The 17,113-nt window shown below is 44.6% G+C and overlaps 1 protein-coding gene across 2 annotated transcripts in view; it reads left to right on the forward strand.

Annotated features, from left to right (window-relative positions):
- The window catches only part of STAU2 (staufen double-stranded RNA binding protein 2), a 297,168-nt gene extending 292,865 nt beyond the window's left edge, over nucleotides 1-4,303 (forward strand). For both annotated transcript variants that reach the window (XM_041769195.1, XM_041769205.1), the window contains 2 exons: nucleotides 1,942-2,030; nucleotides 3,160-4,303. In XM_041769195.1, coding sequence (XP_041625129.1) covers nucleotides 1,942-2,030; nucleotides 3,160-3,253 — 183 coding nt within the window. In that variant the 3' untranslated portion in view covers nucleotides 3,254-4,303. The remainder of the gene's footprint in view (nucleotides 1-1,941; nucleotides 2,031-3,159) is intronic.
- Nucleotides 4,304-17,113: the final 12,810 nt, after the last annotated feature.

Raw genomic sequence — 17,113 nt, forward strand, 5'->3', positions numbered from 1 at the left:
TGGGGCGGGGCTAGAAAGCATCTGGAGAGACGTTATACCAGGCAGTAAATGGTTGGCTGGGACTGTGAATATTTCTGCATTTCTTTTGGGCTTGGACCTATTATGATCTTCCTGTAATGAAGACTATTTTTACAATAAAAAGGATAAAAGGCAACATCACAGGGAGGAGGGAGAGGTTCCACTATGCTTAAGAAGGAATTATGATGTACCTACATTCGTTTGTTAGAGTTCTCATAACAAAACACCACAAACAGCGCAGTTTAATCAACAGCGATGCATCTTCCCACAGTTCTAGAGGCTGGGAGTCAAACCCCGGGGTGTTGGTCCTGTCGGTTCCCTCCTGTGAGAGAGAATCTGTTCCAGGCCTCTCCCGAGTGTCTGGTGCTTGTTGTTGATCGCTGACATCCCTCAGCCTCTGTTGTATCACTTCAAGCTCTGCCTTTCTCTCCACATGGTGTGTGTGTGTGTGTGTGTGTCCACGTCCAGAGTTCCCCCTCTTATTAGGACATTGATCATGTTGGATTTGGGGCCATCCTATTCCATCTCGTAGGACCTCATCTTACATCTGCAATGACCCTATTTTCAAATAAGGCCACAATTTGGAAGTATCGGGGGTCAGAATTTCAACATATAGATTTTTTTTTTTGGTGGGGGGGGAGGTGGGGACACAATACACCCAGTGATACTACCCCAGTGAGGCAGCCACACTGCTTCTACCCAGCTGGAAGTCTCGCTTACCTGCTGCCTCAGCTGATGTCAGCAGCTGGACCACGGCCAGGACTAGTGGGGGTGGGGCACTGACATCCCTGCTCGATTTTTCTGTACAACTAAAACTACTCAAAAAAAATAAATAAATAAATTAAGTTTATTAACTTCAGAACTAAAACCAAAAAAAAAAAAAAGATATGACGAATGATGACATTGACAAGGGATCACACATTTAGTCAGCTACCCAAAAGGGGCCTTTGGCGGACAAAAGTTTGGGAAACTGCAAGAGTCAGCCCCTTGCCAAGGCAGTTGAGAAGATACAGACGACCATAGTGTGACCCAGGGGGATCTCCAGGCCGGGGCAGCTCACACCTATCTCGGACTCAACAAAGCCCTTCTAAATGGAGGCTTTAAAGGGGGAGGGTGGGGGGGGCAGAAGAACCAAATTCTTATTCGAAGAAATAACAATTTGGACCGCGCACAAGAGTGTCAACAAGTTATGTAGATCTTATCAGCATCGCATTTTTGGTGCCTCCCAGCCATCCAGCGAGGCTCCAGCGGCCTGTCAACACCCGTCAGCGGCCCACGCATGACGGGCATATCAACACCTCGGGAGGCTCTGCTGTGGCCAGGCCTGCCTCCCCGGGGCCCCAGGAGGGCCGGGCTCTCTCTCCCCGCAGAGTGGCATCCTCCCAGCCCCTGGCAGGCACCGGGGTCTCGGGGCCAGTCCTCGGCTCCCCTCCTGTGACTCGGTTGGGGCTCAATGCAACATCGAGCAGTAGCTTTATGCTAACTTTGGAAAGAGCACCTCAGTTGGGAAAATCCGAGGTTCCTCCCATCTGGAGGAAGAGAATGCGTGGTTCAGTCACATGAGGGGAAGTCATGCAAAGTCCTTGTCAAACTGTAATAGCTCAAAGTAGGTGTTTTCACATTTGCAGATAAAGACTTTGTGACTTTACAGAATCGTGGATGAGGGACAGGGCCTGAGACTGGAGATTCCTCTCTCCCCCTCCACCCTCCGCAGAAGTACAGCCCTCGTGGTACATACATTGCTCCATGATAATACGGCCTTTCGAGTGCAATTTTGTTAAATGATGCACACAAGCGTTTATTTAGACCAATGAAAATGATAGTCTTTACTATACATCTCAGCTCTCTTTTACAATTACCTGTTTATTAACATTAAAGTCAGTGAATGGATCTCCTTGTTTGTGTGTTTGTTTTCATTTTCAGGCAGCTTTAAGTGCCTTGAAACAATTTTCCGAACAAGGACTGGATCCAATGGAAGGGGCAATGAATATTGAAAAAAGTTCTCTTGAAAAGTGAGTAAACCTTCTGCCCTATTCTTACATTTCGAATTTTGTAACTGTACAAAAGAAAATATGAGATAGACGACAATAAGGTAAAAAGCCCTCAAGACAATAATATCTTACAGAGTCATTCATTGTACAATTCAATGTAAATAAAGGAGAAACAGTAGCATATATGGTCATTTGCATTTCCCATAATACGTCTGTGAAAGTTTTAATCTACTAAAGGATCACTATTTCTGCATCTTAATGCCCTTGCTGGAAATATTTAGGTGAGTTTTGTTGACCTTAGAGACTTACACAACTCTTAAAAAACACTGATTTTTGCTTCATGCCGTTGAGTTTTCTTCTGGCTGGGCCATTTTCTGAGTTAAACATTTTCATTCACACTCCTGCTAAGTTGTGGGCATGAGAGAGAGAAAAGAAAAAGGAGCTGAGAAGAGGTGTTCCCCACCCCCCCCCCGACCACATGCTGTTTTTCACAGTGTTGTAGAGGCAGGAGCACACATTGCCACCCGAGCCTGGCTCCCAAGGGCTGCAGAGGCGAGAAGGCAGCTCTAGAGAGTATTTTTGAATCCAGCCCGTAGCTTTTTGTATGACATTGAACATCACATCTTACCTGGGAGGCTGAAGTTTGGGTCTCTCTCAGAGGCCCAATTTATGCCAAAGAAATGGAAAGCAATTGCATTTACGTAATGGAATCCAAACTCTTCCCAAGCCGTTAATAATCACAGATATCAGAACACACATAGCAGATAACACTTTTTTAGAATGAAAAAAAAAATAGATAACCCAGGAAGTAAAACCCAGATATATTAATCCTGTACGTTAAATAAGCGTACCCCCAAAACACCACTCAGTCATTAATATGTAAACGGGGAGAGCGTGAGAAGGAAACATTTGGTAAACAGACCTGGCATTTTAAGTTGTCTATAGATTGGCAACCATTTATAAGCTAATTTAATCAAAAACATTTCCACATGATCTCATCAGTAGACTATCTGAACATAAATATTGTTGTTTCACTTTAAAATGTCACTTTTGTGGTGACCTTTGAATCCTGTGTGCCATCTGCTAATAAACATGTCTGAAGACGTGCAACCCTGGACCTTCAGCTCTTGTTAATGTATTAATCTTCCAGACAAGCCCAGCATCTGGGAGAGAAAGCGGACAATAACCAGACACACCCGGGCTCCATCGCTCAGGACTGCAAGAAATCAAAGTCGATCATCTAGCAGCTCCCAGAACCGCGGCTGCCACCGCATCCTTATAAACCTGTCAGCACGCGTGAGGGTGTCTGTGTTCAAGGAAATGAATGACTAATACCATTATTTGAGTCTTATGTGAAGACAACACTATTCTAACACAAGAGATAATATACATAGTACTGTTTATTCAACTGGGGAAAAATAAAACTTTGAGCATTTCCCTTGGAACTTGAGATCAGATCATAACTCATTTGCCCAGAGGCAGCAGAAATCTGATCCTGCTACTGGAGCTGGAAATAACAATTAATGAGAAGTGTTAGAAACAGAGGTAAAAATTTTAAATGATTAATAGAGAAAATTGGGTTCGGTTCTGTTGTTATGATTGTTTTGTCGTGGCGCTTGTGTTCAGTTATATTTCCTCTCTCTCTCTCTCTCTCTCTCTCTCTCTCGTTTTAAATAATGCTTGATGATTCAAAGATTAACCAATGCCGTGCTGTGGAATGTGATGGTTGTTGTCTTCATATAGAGTCACACAGTTGCTCTTTTTATGCAGATATTTGTAATCTTCATCCTGTATCAATACGAATAACTTGAAGGCGCACGCCTCAAAGATGTATGCAAACAAACAAGGTTTAAATCAGGTCAGATATTTTATTTAAAATATGAAATAACGTTAGGAACAACTAGTTTCAATATACTCCAGGCATCAAACAAACAAACAAACAAACAAACAAAAACGGTTGTGGGTTTTGAGCTCCATCATACTCTTAGCACTAAGGAGGCGTCTGGCCTCCGCAAACCATTTCTCCGGATCCACGTTCCCAGGTGGACATCGCCCCCACCCTCATCCGTGTGTCGTAGCCACTCACTGTTGGCGTCAAGAGTGTTTTCAATAACTGCCTCTGGACTCGGGACAGTGAGTAGGATCAAAATAAATAATGTCCATGGCGGGGAAGGGAAAGGCTGTTGGAGGAGCCGTAGAGGCCTTGCCAGCTTGTAGCCAGCCACGCTCTGGACCAGCATGTTGGAACCAGCGTGTAGCGAATGCAGTAAAAATTTGGTCGGTTTCTGTGTGAAGCGTTGTCGTTGTTGTTCTTTCGCTCCCTGGCTCTCGTCCCTCAGCCGTCGCCTCGGTGTCCCCCTCCCGGTCGCCACCCGGCCGGGCCTACCTGCGAAACTGCGGCCTGCTCGGGCCTGGTCATCCCATTGTCCCGCCGTTCTCCCCATTGATTCGCAAACGTTGTGCAATGAGAAAACACTATAGGGCCTCACTGCTCGACCCAACATGACGAGAGAAATAGAATTATGTAAGATTTCATAAGCAAAACCACCACAAATCATGATGGGGCTGACTCACACGCGACTGGAGAATAAACAAACAGCAACATAAGGAAATAACTCGAGGGTTGTTTTTAATGATTCCCATGTGGGGAAGTCCGCCGGTCCTGGGAGGGCTGGGTGCCCTTGGAGGAAACGGGTTTTGTTACATAAAGCTGGGTCCTTGTGGAAATAACAGCACGTTTGTAAAGTTGGGGTGGGGGGGTGACGGGGTAAGTCAGGCAAGCTGAGCAACCCATCCTGCGGCCCGCACTGGGGGCAGAGGGCCCTGGATCCTTCCCTCGGGAGGGACAGGATGTGTCTCCTGCTCTGCCTTTACCACCTGAGGTGTCTTCCCTGGGGCTGGGTGGGGAGCAGGCCTGGACACAGCACTAGTTGGGGCAGGGTCTCTAAAGTGGATCTTCGGGGGGGCCTGGGTGGCTCAGTCAGTTAAGCCTCTGCCTCCAGCTGGGGTCATGAGCCCCCGAGTCCTGGGATCGAGCCCCACATCGGGCTCCCTGCTGGAGGGGGAAGGTCTGCTCCTCCCTCACACTCTCCCTCTGTGGTCTCTTTCTCTCTCTCTCTTTCCCAAATAAATGAATAAAGTCTTTAAAAATTTTTAAATAAAAAATAAAGTGGATCTTCAGTTTACCAAGCACAATAAACACAGACTGCCTCCTTCAGCCCACGGCCAGAGCACCAAGGCCAATAGGGCTGTAGGAGAGTGGCGAGCCCAGGGAACAAACAAGCTAATCAGTTCTCACCACCCAAAAGTCTGAAACGTTTAACTCCGGAGCCATCTGATGTGAGCCACCCTCAGAGAGCCGAGGTATCTCCAACACACCAGGGTGGTGGTCGGTGCGAGGGGAATGGTGGGGGGATATAAGTTTGCATAGGAGCTCAAGTTTAGTGGGGGATAATTATCTAAAAATTCCATCCCATCTAGCTGCTTGAAGAGCCCGGGAAAGCCTTTAGCTATTGTCCTGGGAACCCAGCACTGTCTGGGAACCTTCTGGGTTTTCCTTGGATTAAATTAGCAATGCAAATGTTGGGTGGCCTGCAGACCCTTGCAGGAACCGCCTAGGATGCTCCAAGCTCGTTCCAAAGCACAACGTTATATATCATTAGAGGGGAAACCATTAAGTAGATTTATTGAAAGAATGTTTCTTCGCCACAAGGAGATCTTTTTGATGAAAAATGGAACTCATTATTCTTTAAAGGACACAGATTGACTTATCTCCTTTATCAATTACAGTGTCTGCTTTCAGCTTTTCTCAATCAGCAATGGGCTTTGTAGTCACTTCCCAGTGCTGAGGCCAATGTGCTTTATGAAAAAGGTTTGTTTTTACATTTTAATTGGAAATATAATATTGCACTTTGGAACTCTGACCATCCCTTTCCAGTACAACTTGCCAAAGATCGATGGGGAGACACCACCAATCAGGCTGTGACAGGATATTCCTTCCTTTCCGGGGGTGGTGGATCCAAGTTGTCCTAGCATTCTTTTCCCCAGCAAACATTCTCAACACTGAGTTTTATTGTTGTCATCGGTAGCTTCGACCAAATTCCTGCACCATTAAATAAAAAGAGATAAATGAAAAACATAATGTATTATACAGACACTTTCAGGACTCTTGGTGACCTTGGAAATGTGGTGCAGACCAGTTGATTGGTGCTTCATCCTGCTGCAGGTGAGTGATCACTGCCCAGTTTGTTCTGTACCTTTTAGTGTACCAAGGCTGCTTGTTGTTCTGTTGGCCAAGGATGATAGAAAACCTAAGAGTTCTACACACAGAGCTAAGTAGTCATTAATGGCAAAACCGTGCATAAAGTTGTCTTTGAGTTTCCCCTAACTTACCCCACTATGTTATGGGTTCCTGATAAATGTATCAATGATACACTGAAAACATGCAAAAATGGGTAAATGAACAATCTCCTGAAGGGATAGATAAACTTGTTAAAGAAATAAATTTTGAATCTCACTCCTTAACATAACAGAGATAGTCAGTCATGATAATATATGGAATTCCCATTGATAACATTATTGTACCTTCAACCCCAGGGGGAGTGTAGCATTTCTTAATCCAAAACATGGTGGGTGAGCCCAGAAACACCCCCACTTCAGAGGACTTCGGACCCCTGGAAACTCACTACACTATCCTGCCCACCCTCTCTTCCCATTTCTGCATTTATATCCCTTCCCTAGGCTAGCAGATAATTCCAGTCCCCACTCCCAGATACATTCCTATATGTCCATAATCACAGATACGTGTCTCATGAGGAAGAGCCTTGTAATATATGGTTCAAAGCAAAGACTTCCCGAGACTCTGTCAAGCCCACTTTCTTTTTTCTGGCAGACACCACCCAAGTTCAATCTCACCTTGCCAAGACTCATTTAAAAATTATCTCATTAGGGAAGCTCTCCTCTATGTTCTAACCTCTTAACATAACTAAAAGCTCCTTTAGATCCCCAGCACACTCTGATGTATGCTGGGAATGTAGAAAATAAATAAACAAACGAAACTACTTCCCCCTAAAGGACCCGTGTTCTAGCTGGAGGGAAAGGCCCACAAGGAAGTGAGTGAGCACAGAGAGTGGAGCATTTTGTTCTCCCAACCATTGCACTGGAGCTGGATGTTCACCTGCTTGTCCCCATCAGTCACTTCTTCCTCGCTCATCTTACATGCTTTGGGCAGCATGCTCTATTCAGGTGACACTGTCAAAAAGCCACCATCTGCTTTCCCTCTAGCAGTATATCTTATCTCACCTCTATCCCACACACTCCAGACGTCCACTGACAGCCCCTACCCCCCAGTTCAAATATACAGACACCAGATGAAGAAGCTCTTTAAGCCCCCCTACACTCAGGACGCCCGACCGACCAAAGTGATTCCTCATATCATATCTTCTGGCCCGGGAATAGTGCCCACTTACGTATGTAAATGCTAATTAAATAGATGAGTGACCCCCCCAAACCCTGCCGTGTTGGATTTGCCCGTCTAACTGGATCAGCAGTGACCTGGATGCATGGATGAAGAAGCCTGGCCTGTTGGATGGAGTCTCTTGCCTGGGGATAAATTCTAGTTCCACTTGGGCTAACGTGTGGCCTTGTTGAAGTCATTTAACATCTTCAAGTTTCAACTTTTTATTCAAAAACAATAGGGGCAAGAATATGCAAGAGTTGGTGGCCTATTTTTTAAAGGGCACAGGTTGTGAAAGTCAATACAATCTTTCAGTCAGAGTCAGTGGGTATTAGGGAAAAAGCCATGGTTAAGAGTCAAGCCCCTGTAGACTTGGTTCAGACACAGATGGGACCCTGGCAAGAGATTTAGCCTTCCTGAGCCCCAGTTTCCACGTCTATAAAATGATGGCCCCTAAGAGCATTTCAACTCTGAATTTATATTACCATTCATGCCTCTATTACTAGTGGGATGCTTATATTCAAACTTGTCTAATGTGTGGAATTTTTTAAATCAAATACCTGCAAGGAAAATACCACTCTTCTGTCAATTTGGAGCCTGTTGGTTGTAAGTTATAGAACCCTATTCAAACCAGCAATGGGAAACTTGTTTTAAAGTTATAGGGAAGGGGCACCTGGGTGGCTCAGTGGTTGAGTGTCTGACTTTGGCTCAGGGCATGATTCCGGGGTCCTGCAATCGAGTCCCACATCAGGCTCCCCACAGGCAGCCTGCTTCTCCCTCTGCCCATGTCTCTGCCTCTCTCTGTGTCTCTCATGAATAAATAAATAAAATCTTAAAAAAATATAAAGGTATAGGGGTGTTTCACAGAACCTAAGGGCAAAAATGCAGACACAAACTGAAGCCAGGAAGTAGAAGGCTGTGGGGAAACCAGGAAGCTCTCTTCCTCCCTGTCTGTCAATTCCCCTCCTCCCTCTGAATGTCTGAATCATCTCTTTCCACATCAGCTACTGCTTCTTAAGTGCACGGATCAGAGAACATGGCTACCAATAGAACCCAAGAAGAAGAAACAATGACTCTCTCTTTTGATTTCATTCCTCAGAACAAAGGAAGGAACCCCTAATTGGCCCACCTTGGACAAGATGTTCATCTCTGGCCTACGTTGTACTGATATAGCTGCCCCACGATATCCCTATGGAGCAGGGCAGGTAGTCATCAGAGAAGAATCACTGTCTTATGAGACAACCCAAATATATTTGCCTTGACTACATCCTAGGGGGCAAGGCTCATTGTAATCATGTGCCAGTTCTTACTTTCAGTGTAAACAGTGAAGCTTAAATAACGGAGAGTCCCCCAAATGTCATAGATTGGCCTCCAGTTTGTGAAGATGGTACTGTTTTGTTCAGTTTTGTTTAATTCTTTCGAGTCTTCAGTTTCAAGTTCTGATGAACCACGAAGTTGTCCTGAATGAATCATAAAGCTATCTAGGAGAAAAAATTAAAGCTTTCCCGTGATCCCAATTAGTATATTTTTAAAAGCCTCCTTTCCTGTAGCACGCGCAATGGGAAATCTAGGCAGTAGAGTGGTCATCCGTCCACAGTGATTTCTATAAAACCAGAAAACCAAAGGCCACTTCCCTGCTTTTGTTATCCTGAGGGGATTTTAACTGTAAAGGAATTTTTGAGTTTTACAATGGAGGTAGGTAGAGATGGAAGCAATCTTCATCTGATTTTCTTTCAAATTTTACTTGTAAGTTTTCAAGGGATCCCAAAGAAGGGAGGCGATTTGGTGATTTAAATGAGTGGGAGGAGGCAGAAAATAGGATCAGAAATTTGAATTCAGAAGTGAATTCTTGATGAGAAAGCCAAGCTGCACGGGAAAAGAATGAGGAAATGGTGAGTTCTGGAGAAGGCATTCGTGACCAGAACAGACTAAGAGTTTCCTGCAGGTAAGTCTTTAAATGCCCGCCCCTTAGCTTGAGGAATGAGTAGTCAAAATCTTCTGTTTCTCATTGAGCCTGCCCCCAAATCTTCTACATGAGTAGTAATTTTCCAGAAGGGTCACTGTTTTTCCTCATCCTCTGAGTGCAGAGGAAGGAAGTAGAGCTCTCACCAACTCAAGATGATTATTAAGCTCCAGGCAAAGCCCAAGCCTAGATGTGAACTCCAAGGAGACATTGGCCCTTTGATCATCAGAGAAGGTTAGAACCTTTGTTTTTGCCTGGAACCAGAGTCGCTTCCACAGTCACCACCACAAAATGTGCAACAGCTATTTGAGTGCTCAGCTCCACCACAGCCACTGCCTCCTTCTCAGGAGAACAGATCACTAGCCTGCAAACATCAGGCTAAGTGTATCTTGCCTTCTAGTTTCTAACATTAAGCATCCAAATTCCAACCAATTAATCAATTAGTAGATATGGGGTTAGTCTTGTGGGGAACCAACCAAAGCTTAAAGGGTCTCTACCCTCAAAGAGCTTCCGTCCAGTTGGGCAGATGAGATGGCAGCAAGATGCTGAAAGAAAACGCAAGAAGACAGATACAGATATGCTTCATTAGGAATTGATTTCAGCTCCTGCTGCTCTCACAATGCTTATAGGAAGCATCGTGAGAAAACTCAGACCAATGACCTGGTTTTAATGTGAAAAAGAATGTCTACCTTGAATTCCTGTTCCCCTTTGATCTGGTGACCTGGCGTGGCCAACTCATAACCAAGGTGCTGTAGAAATCCATTTTGCATGTTTCCTTTGCTGGGGTAAATCCCCTGGATGGCTGAGGCTTTATGAGCAATCATCCCCTTACAAACCACCACCTTCACCAGCAACAACCTTCCTAAATGCTGATTTATAATCTTGATCCAGCTTTTATCAAGAAAGCTGTGCTGGGTATGGTTAAGAGTCAGGATTCAGGAGTCAGACTGTTACACTCAACTCGTGGCTTTTCCACTAAATTCTTATAATATATGTCCAGGTAAGTTACCTTAACTTTCTCAAGCCTTACCTTCTTCAGCTATAAAGTAAGGATGGCTGTGTTGTTATGTGGACTAAATAAATTAATTTTATGAGTTAATACATGTAAAGTGTTTTGAGCTATATGTGGCAGAGAGCAAGTACTCAATAAACATGAGTTATTATTGACCAAGATCCAATCGATGAATTAATCAATAATTATTGATCAACTACTGTGTGCCAGATATTGTAAGTGCTGAAACGAGAAAGAGGCTGAAATGAACAAGGCATAGCCCTGTTTTGTATCATGAGACGTTGATTTCTTAAAGATAGCTATACAACATGCACACAAATAAATGTTATTTCAAACTGAATAATCTCAGAGACCTGAGGCCAAGAGCTTCTACAGAAAGCTTCTGTGGACTACTCAGACAATAGGATCATCTTTGAGATGTCTTCATGAAGCCAGATATCTGTGCCTTTTAATCCCTCTTGGGACTGGTTTCGTGAGAATGACCCATAGGTCAGATAAATATTTCTGACAAAGGGATTACATGTTCCGCACACACCTCATGATGCACCTCTTGCTCTAGACTCCTCAGGACACCAGAAGATAGCAGAAGAAGCCCACCAATGATCGAGAAAGGCACACACAGACCCAGAAGGCAGGGAAACCAAGGCTGGTAAGATGACTCTGAAATATTAGACCAAAGCTGAGCTTGGCTTCTGTTGGTATAAGTTTCTTGGGAATAAAGAGAAAGGACTATAAATAGCTCTGTCTCTCTTGGTCAGTATGGTAAAAGCAGCTTATTCCTTCAATTCTATCTGGTTACAAGTATAATAGCACTACCTTGGCTCTTTTATATCATTTCTTAGTATACCACCCTGAGAAAGAGAAGTAGAGGCACAGGATGTCCCATACAATGGGTAATAAAAGTTATTTACAGTGGAGTTGAGGTAATGAGGGTCTGAATGAGGGCAGTAGCAGTAGGGAGGGAGAACAGGAAGCATAAGAAAGGTAGATTCAACAGGCCCTCATCCCCAAATGGATGTATGGATGAAGTGAGGGAGTTTTGTCCAGGCTGGTTCCAGTGCCCTGGCCTAGGAAGCTGGCAAATGCCAATACTAGTCACTAAGATAGGGAACGCAGGGGAGGAGCAGGTTGTTAATGAAGTCAGTGCTGAACCTGTTGAGTCTGACATGTCTGCAGGACACCTGGAGAAAGATCTTCAACTGGTGATTGAAAATGTAGTGTCAAACCTCAGGAGTGACATTTAAGTGGAAGAGAAGGTGTTTGTGAGTAATAAGCACATGGGTGGTAATCGGTGACGTGTAAATTAATACAATCCTCCTAATAGAGCTTGTAGAATAAGAGAAGAGCAAAAGGCCAAGGCCAAGCCTTGGGAAGTAGAAGTAGGCTGAGAAAGAAAAGCTCATGCAGGAGTCTGAGATAGAATGGAAGTCATAAGTCAAGGATGGCCCGGGGATGATGGGATGGGCAAAAGTGTCAGTCGCCATGGTGAGGAAGTGAGTGAGCAAGAACAGACAGGAAAGAGCCCAGAAGATCTGGCATCGGAGGTCATGGATGACCTTTGATGGTCTTGTTGAGGAAGGAGGAGGAGGACGCAAAGAAGGGCAGCCTCACTCCCCCTTTGAGGGGCTAGACAGCTCCTCCAGCAAAATCCTGAGTCCATTGTCTTCTGGATGCTTGACATGCTATTACACTAAGTACAAGCACTGTACATTGGTACATCTTTTCTAGAGAACAATTTGGCGATGTGTATCCAGATATTTAGTGAAGAAAGAATTCTGTTGTCAGCAATCTCTGCCCACTTACCACCCAGTGATGGTGTCTGCTTGGGCTGTGTCAGTGCAGGAGAAGGAGGCAATACCCTTGGGAATTTGCAAAGTATCCAGTCTCATTCAGGTCAGCATGATCTGCAGTGACCTGTGTGTAGGGAGTATGTTGGTTACCTCTGAGGATGGGGCAACTGCAGATGAGCATTGGGTGCCCCGCCTGTAGATGCTGCCCCACAGAGACACTCCCTGTTGGAAGCCCCTTCCCACCTTGAGAGTAAGTTGTCCCTTGTTCTGGTAGGCTTGTCGTCTTAGCTCTGCCTGCTTTTATTTGCCTTCTAAGATTAGGGCTTCTTCCAGAGAAGAGCCAGGAATCAGAGGGTATTGGTTTAAACTTCCTTGGTAGTTAGCCTTGTGTGGGGCTCCTTCGTAAGGGCTGTGTAGGGGACCAAGATTGTGAAGTGCGGTGGGCATAGTCTGGGATACAACATCTTATATGGAAAAGCTATAACAAGGTGTTAGTGGTAACTTAAAGATGGCTATAAAATGTCTTTCTCACTAGTGAGAAGCAGAGTTTATTTTCCCTCCCCTTGAATCTGGGTTGGCCCTGTAATTGCCAAATCAGTAGAATCTGGTGGAAGTGACATTGTGACAGTTCCAGGCCTAGCCTCTTGCTTCTGGTGGTCCCTCCCTCTTGAGCTACTCTCTCTTCTGATGGTCACTCTTGGAACCCAGCTGCCATGCTGTGAGAAGCCCAAGCCACATGGAAAGACCACACTGTAGGCATTTTGGTCAAGCCGTAGCTGAGCTCCCAATTGACAGCCAACATCAACTGCCAGCTGTGTGAACAGGCCCTCTTGGATGTTCCAGCCCAGTAAAGCCTCAGATGAACAATACCCCAGCCACCATCATGTGGAGCAGAAGTTCCACCCAGCCAGTCACCTCATCAACAGCATCATGAGAAATAATGCAAGAATTGCTTTAAGTCACCAAGTTTGGGATGGTTTGTTATGCAGCAGGAGATAACTGGGACAGTTTTCCTTTATAATTTCCCTGGACTTGAATGCATTTGCTGGGTAAAATGGCAGAAGCCAGCCCTCAGTTAGCCATTAACTTCCATCTCTGCTACACACAGAATCCTTCTCACAATCCCTTACAAGTTGCCACACAGGATGGGAGCTCCCTTTTGTCTCTTTCGGTCTCCTTGTGGTCGGAGCACACAGTGGAGTGAGTGCCATTTTTCCACAGACAGCTGAACACAGCATTCATTTTTTTTTTCTGATTAGTCTGCACAAGAGAGGGCCAGATGCCAACACTAGGTGGGCCCAGATTGCTAAGCTCCCATTCTTTCTTGCACTGAGGGCTAATTTTAGTTCCATGATAGGACACTTGATCTCAATAACTGTGTGTTTGTGGCTTTATTCAACACCACCGATTCAAGTCTCCCAGGCTTCTGCTCTGCTGCGAGCCCTGCTTCTCCCTGCAGGCTATTCCAAACCCTCTGGCTGATATTAAGCCTGAGCTCCAGGGCACCATGACACACTAACTTATGGCCTTGACTATTATTTCATCCGTATTCATTTTTTCCCCAAAATCTTGATCATAAGCTTCTCAGGGACAGGGGCCATGACTTGGTTTGGATTCTGGACCCTCCGAGGCAGATCAGGAAAATATGACAAAAGCCTAACATTTACTCCTTTTTGTATCCTGGGAGCCCAGAGTCAATGCCAATTTGCTGGGAGAGTGTGGTCCTATGGACCAGAGCTTTGAGCTTGAAAAAAGAATGGCCCAGAAAGTTCTGGGTCAACTACTACGGCCAAAATTTCACTTTCCTTACTGGGTTGTGATAACTGTGAATAGGTATGCTTAGAATCTTAAGCTCAAACAAATTCATTTATGACAGACAAAATTGTCTTAAAGCTCATACTACCATTATAACTCCCTATATTTCAGATTTAAAGTAATTTCTAGCATGATGGTTATATTGTTTTCATATTGTCAAGAACGTAAATGATAGCAGGAAGATCTTATTACTAGGAAAAAAAATAAAATTAAACAAGGTGGTCTGTGGTGAGTTATCGTGTATGGAATTAATTTCACATCCAGGTTTGGATGATCTCATAAATTGTTCTTTTGGTTGGCAGTTTCACCCTAGCCTGAGAGATTGAATTATTTCCTTGTAATTCAGACCCCCTGTGTAGTCCATAACGAAGAACACATTGTGTGTCTTGGCTAGCCTGGGTGGTAGAGGACAGATGCCCGCAGTTGTCTAAGAGCCGTCAGTGTTGAGCTCAACCACACATCCTTGAGGGACAGTGATGTTATCAATGGCGCATTGTTGCAATATCAGAGTGAGGGGGTGGGACAGAGATGGGAGGAAATCCCTAGAACACTGAGTCTGACATGGGTGTGTTTACACTCTGAGATCTGTTTCAGACAGTTTGGCCCAACTCCCATAGAACAATGGGACTTCCCAAACTTCTGTGGCATCTCAGAGAGACAATGGCTCAAGAGACTAGTAGCGCAGAGTCCCAACCACAGAAGAATGGCTTCTGGATCTCTTCTGGAGGAACAACCCTCACATGTTTGAAGGACAAAAGATAGCAAGGATCTCAGATGCTTCAAATCCAATAGAGACAAACAGGCAGACAAGAGAAAGAACGTCTAGAAAAAAAAAAAAAAAAAAAAAAACTGCATAGCCAAGGTGTTTCCTTTTGACCCTGCAGGATGCAACAAAGCACCCTCCAAAGCTACAGCCTTTTTCTTCTAGGTGGGAGAAGGGGACAAATTCTACTAACCTTGCCCAGAACCAAACCCTCTGAAGGATGACATCGGTGTGACTTCCAACCCCCAGGTCAGAGAGTCAGACTCACTGCATGTATATCATTTGCTTCCTTTAAATTTGCAAATAAAACAGCCATAGAAGATCTGTTGCCTCATCAAATACTATGGCAGCTGATCCAGAAACCATCTTTGCAGCTGAAACCCATGGCCCTGAATCTTCCTCCATGACTGGCAGCCATATTTCTGGGGCCTGCAGGGCTGGCCTCTCCAGCCTCACTAACAGCCTGGCTGAAAGAGCAGTGAGTGCTGTACTCCACTCATCTACCCTTGTTGGGTGCCGAGGTGGCTCTGGAGAATTCTTTTAACCAGCACTATAGAAACCCAGACTTGGGCAGCCCCGGTGGTGCAGCAGTTTGGCACCGCCTGCAGCCTGGGGTGTGATCCTGGAGACCTAGGATCGAGTCCCACGTCGGGCTCCCTTCATGGAGCCTGCTTCTTCCTCTGCCTGTGTCTCTGCCTCTCTCTTCGCTCTCTATGAATGAATGAATAAATAAATCTTAAAAAAAAAAAAAAAAGAAACCCAGACTTTATTCAGAAGAAAGTGCTCCATTGGACCGCTGCTAGGTATAGGGTGACCAACCTCGATTTGCCCAGGACAGGGGTTTCCTGAGACGTGGGACTTTCAGTGCCAAAACTGGAAATGCCAAGCACACAGGGACATTGGTCCTCTGCACTGCCAGCACTCATGCTACAGGAGCAGGGGAGAGGAAATCCCAAAGGTACCTGCAATTCCATATAAGCTGCCCTCCAGCCATCGGCTGCCTTGCCACCTGGGCTTTTAGGCAACTCTTCTCTCCACCATCCCGCATGTCTAAATCTGAGATTTGTGCCCGTGGGTGCTATTTGGGTTCTTTCAACAAGCTATGTCTCCCCAGCCTGAAGAAGAGGAAATGTGGTACAATGGTTCACAGCACTGAGCTATCCCACCATGATTCTCCAAAGCTTCTCAGATGAGCAACCAGAACAGTAAAAAAAAAAAAAAAAAAAATTCATTAAGTTTTCTTTTTTAATTCCATTATAGTTAAAATACAGTGTTACATTAGTTTCAGGTAAACAATATAGTGACTCAACAATTCTATGCATTACTCATTGCTCATCATGGTAGGTGCACTCTCCATCCCCATCACCTATTTTATCCATCTCCCCACCCACTGCCCCTCTGGAATTCATAGTCTGTTCTCTATAATTAAGAGTCTATTTCTTGGTTTGTCTCTTTCTTTCTCTCTCTCTTTGCCTTCGCTTGTTTGTTTCTTTTTTTCTTAAATTCCACATATGAGTGAAGTCATATGATATTTGTCTTTCTCCAATTGACTTATTTCACTTAATATAATACTCTCTAGTTCCATCCATGTTATTGCAAATGGCAAGATTTCATTCTCTTTCATGCCTGAATGATCTTCCATCACACACACACACACACACACACACACACACCATCTTTATCTTTATCCATTCATCTGTCTGTGGACACTTGGGCTGCTTCCGTAATTTGACTATTGTAAATGATGCTGCAATAATAAACATAAGGGCACAGGTATCCCTTTAAATTAATTTTTTTGCACCTTATGGGTATATAGTAGTATATCATAGGATACTTCTATGTTTAACTTTTTGAGGAATCTCCACAGTGTCTGCACCAGCTTGCACTCCCACCAATGGTGTAGGAGGGTTCCTTTTTTTTTCTACATCCTCACCAACACTTGTTGTTTCTTGTGTTTTTGATTTTAGCCATTCTGGCAGGTGTGAGGTAATATCTCATTGTGGTTTTGATTTACATTTCCCTGATGACAAGTGATGATGAACATCTTTTCATGTGTCTGTTGGCCATCTGGTTGTGTTCTTTGGAGACATGGCTATTCATGTCTTCTGCCCATTTTTAATGGGACTTTTAGTCCCACACAGAGGCCAGTTTGGAACCTTGACAACCCCAGTATGTTGTAAGATCCACAAGAGCTGGTCAACAGATTTTTCTCCTGCCTGAGGCCATCTGAGCGTCTTTATAGAGTTCTGAGTCAGAGACTGAATCTTCATCCAGGATAGTGCCCTTGTGGAGTCTGGAAAAGATAT

Source organism: Vulpes lagopus, chromosome 9 (genome assembly GCF_018345385.1).
Source record: "Vulpes lagopus strain Blue_001 chromosome 9, ASM1834538v1, whole genome shotgun sequence".
Taxonomy (NCBI): Eukaryota; Metazoa; Chordata; class Mammalia; order Carnivora; family Canidae; genus Vulpes; species Vulpes lagopus.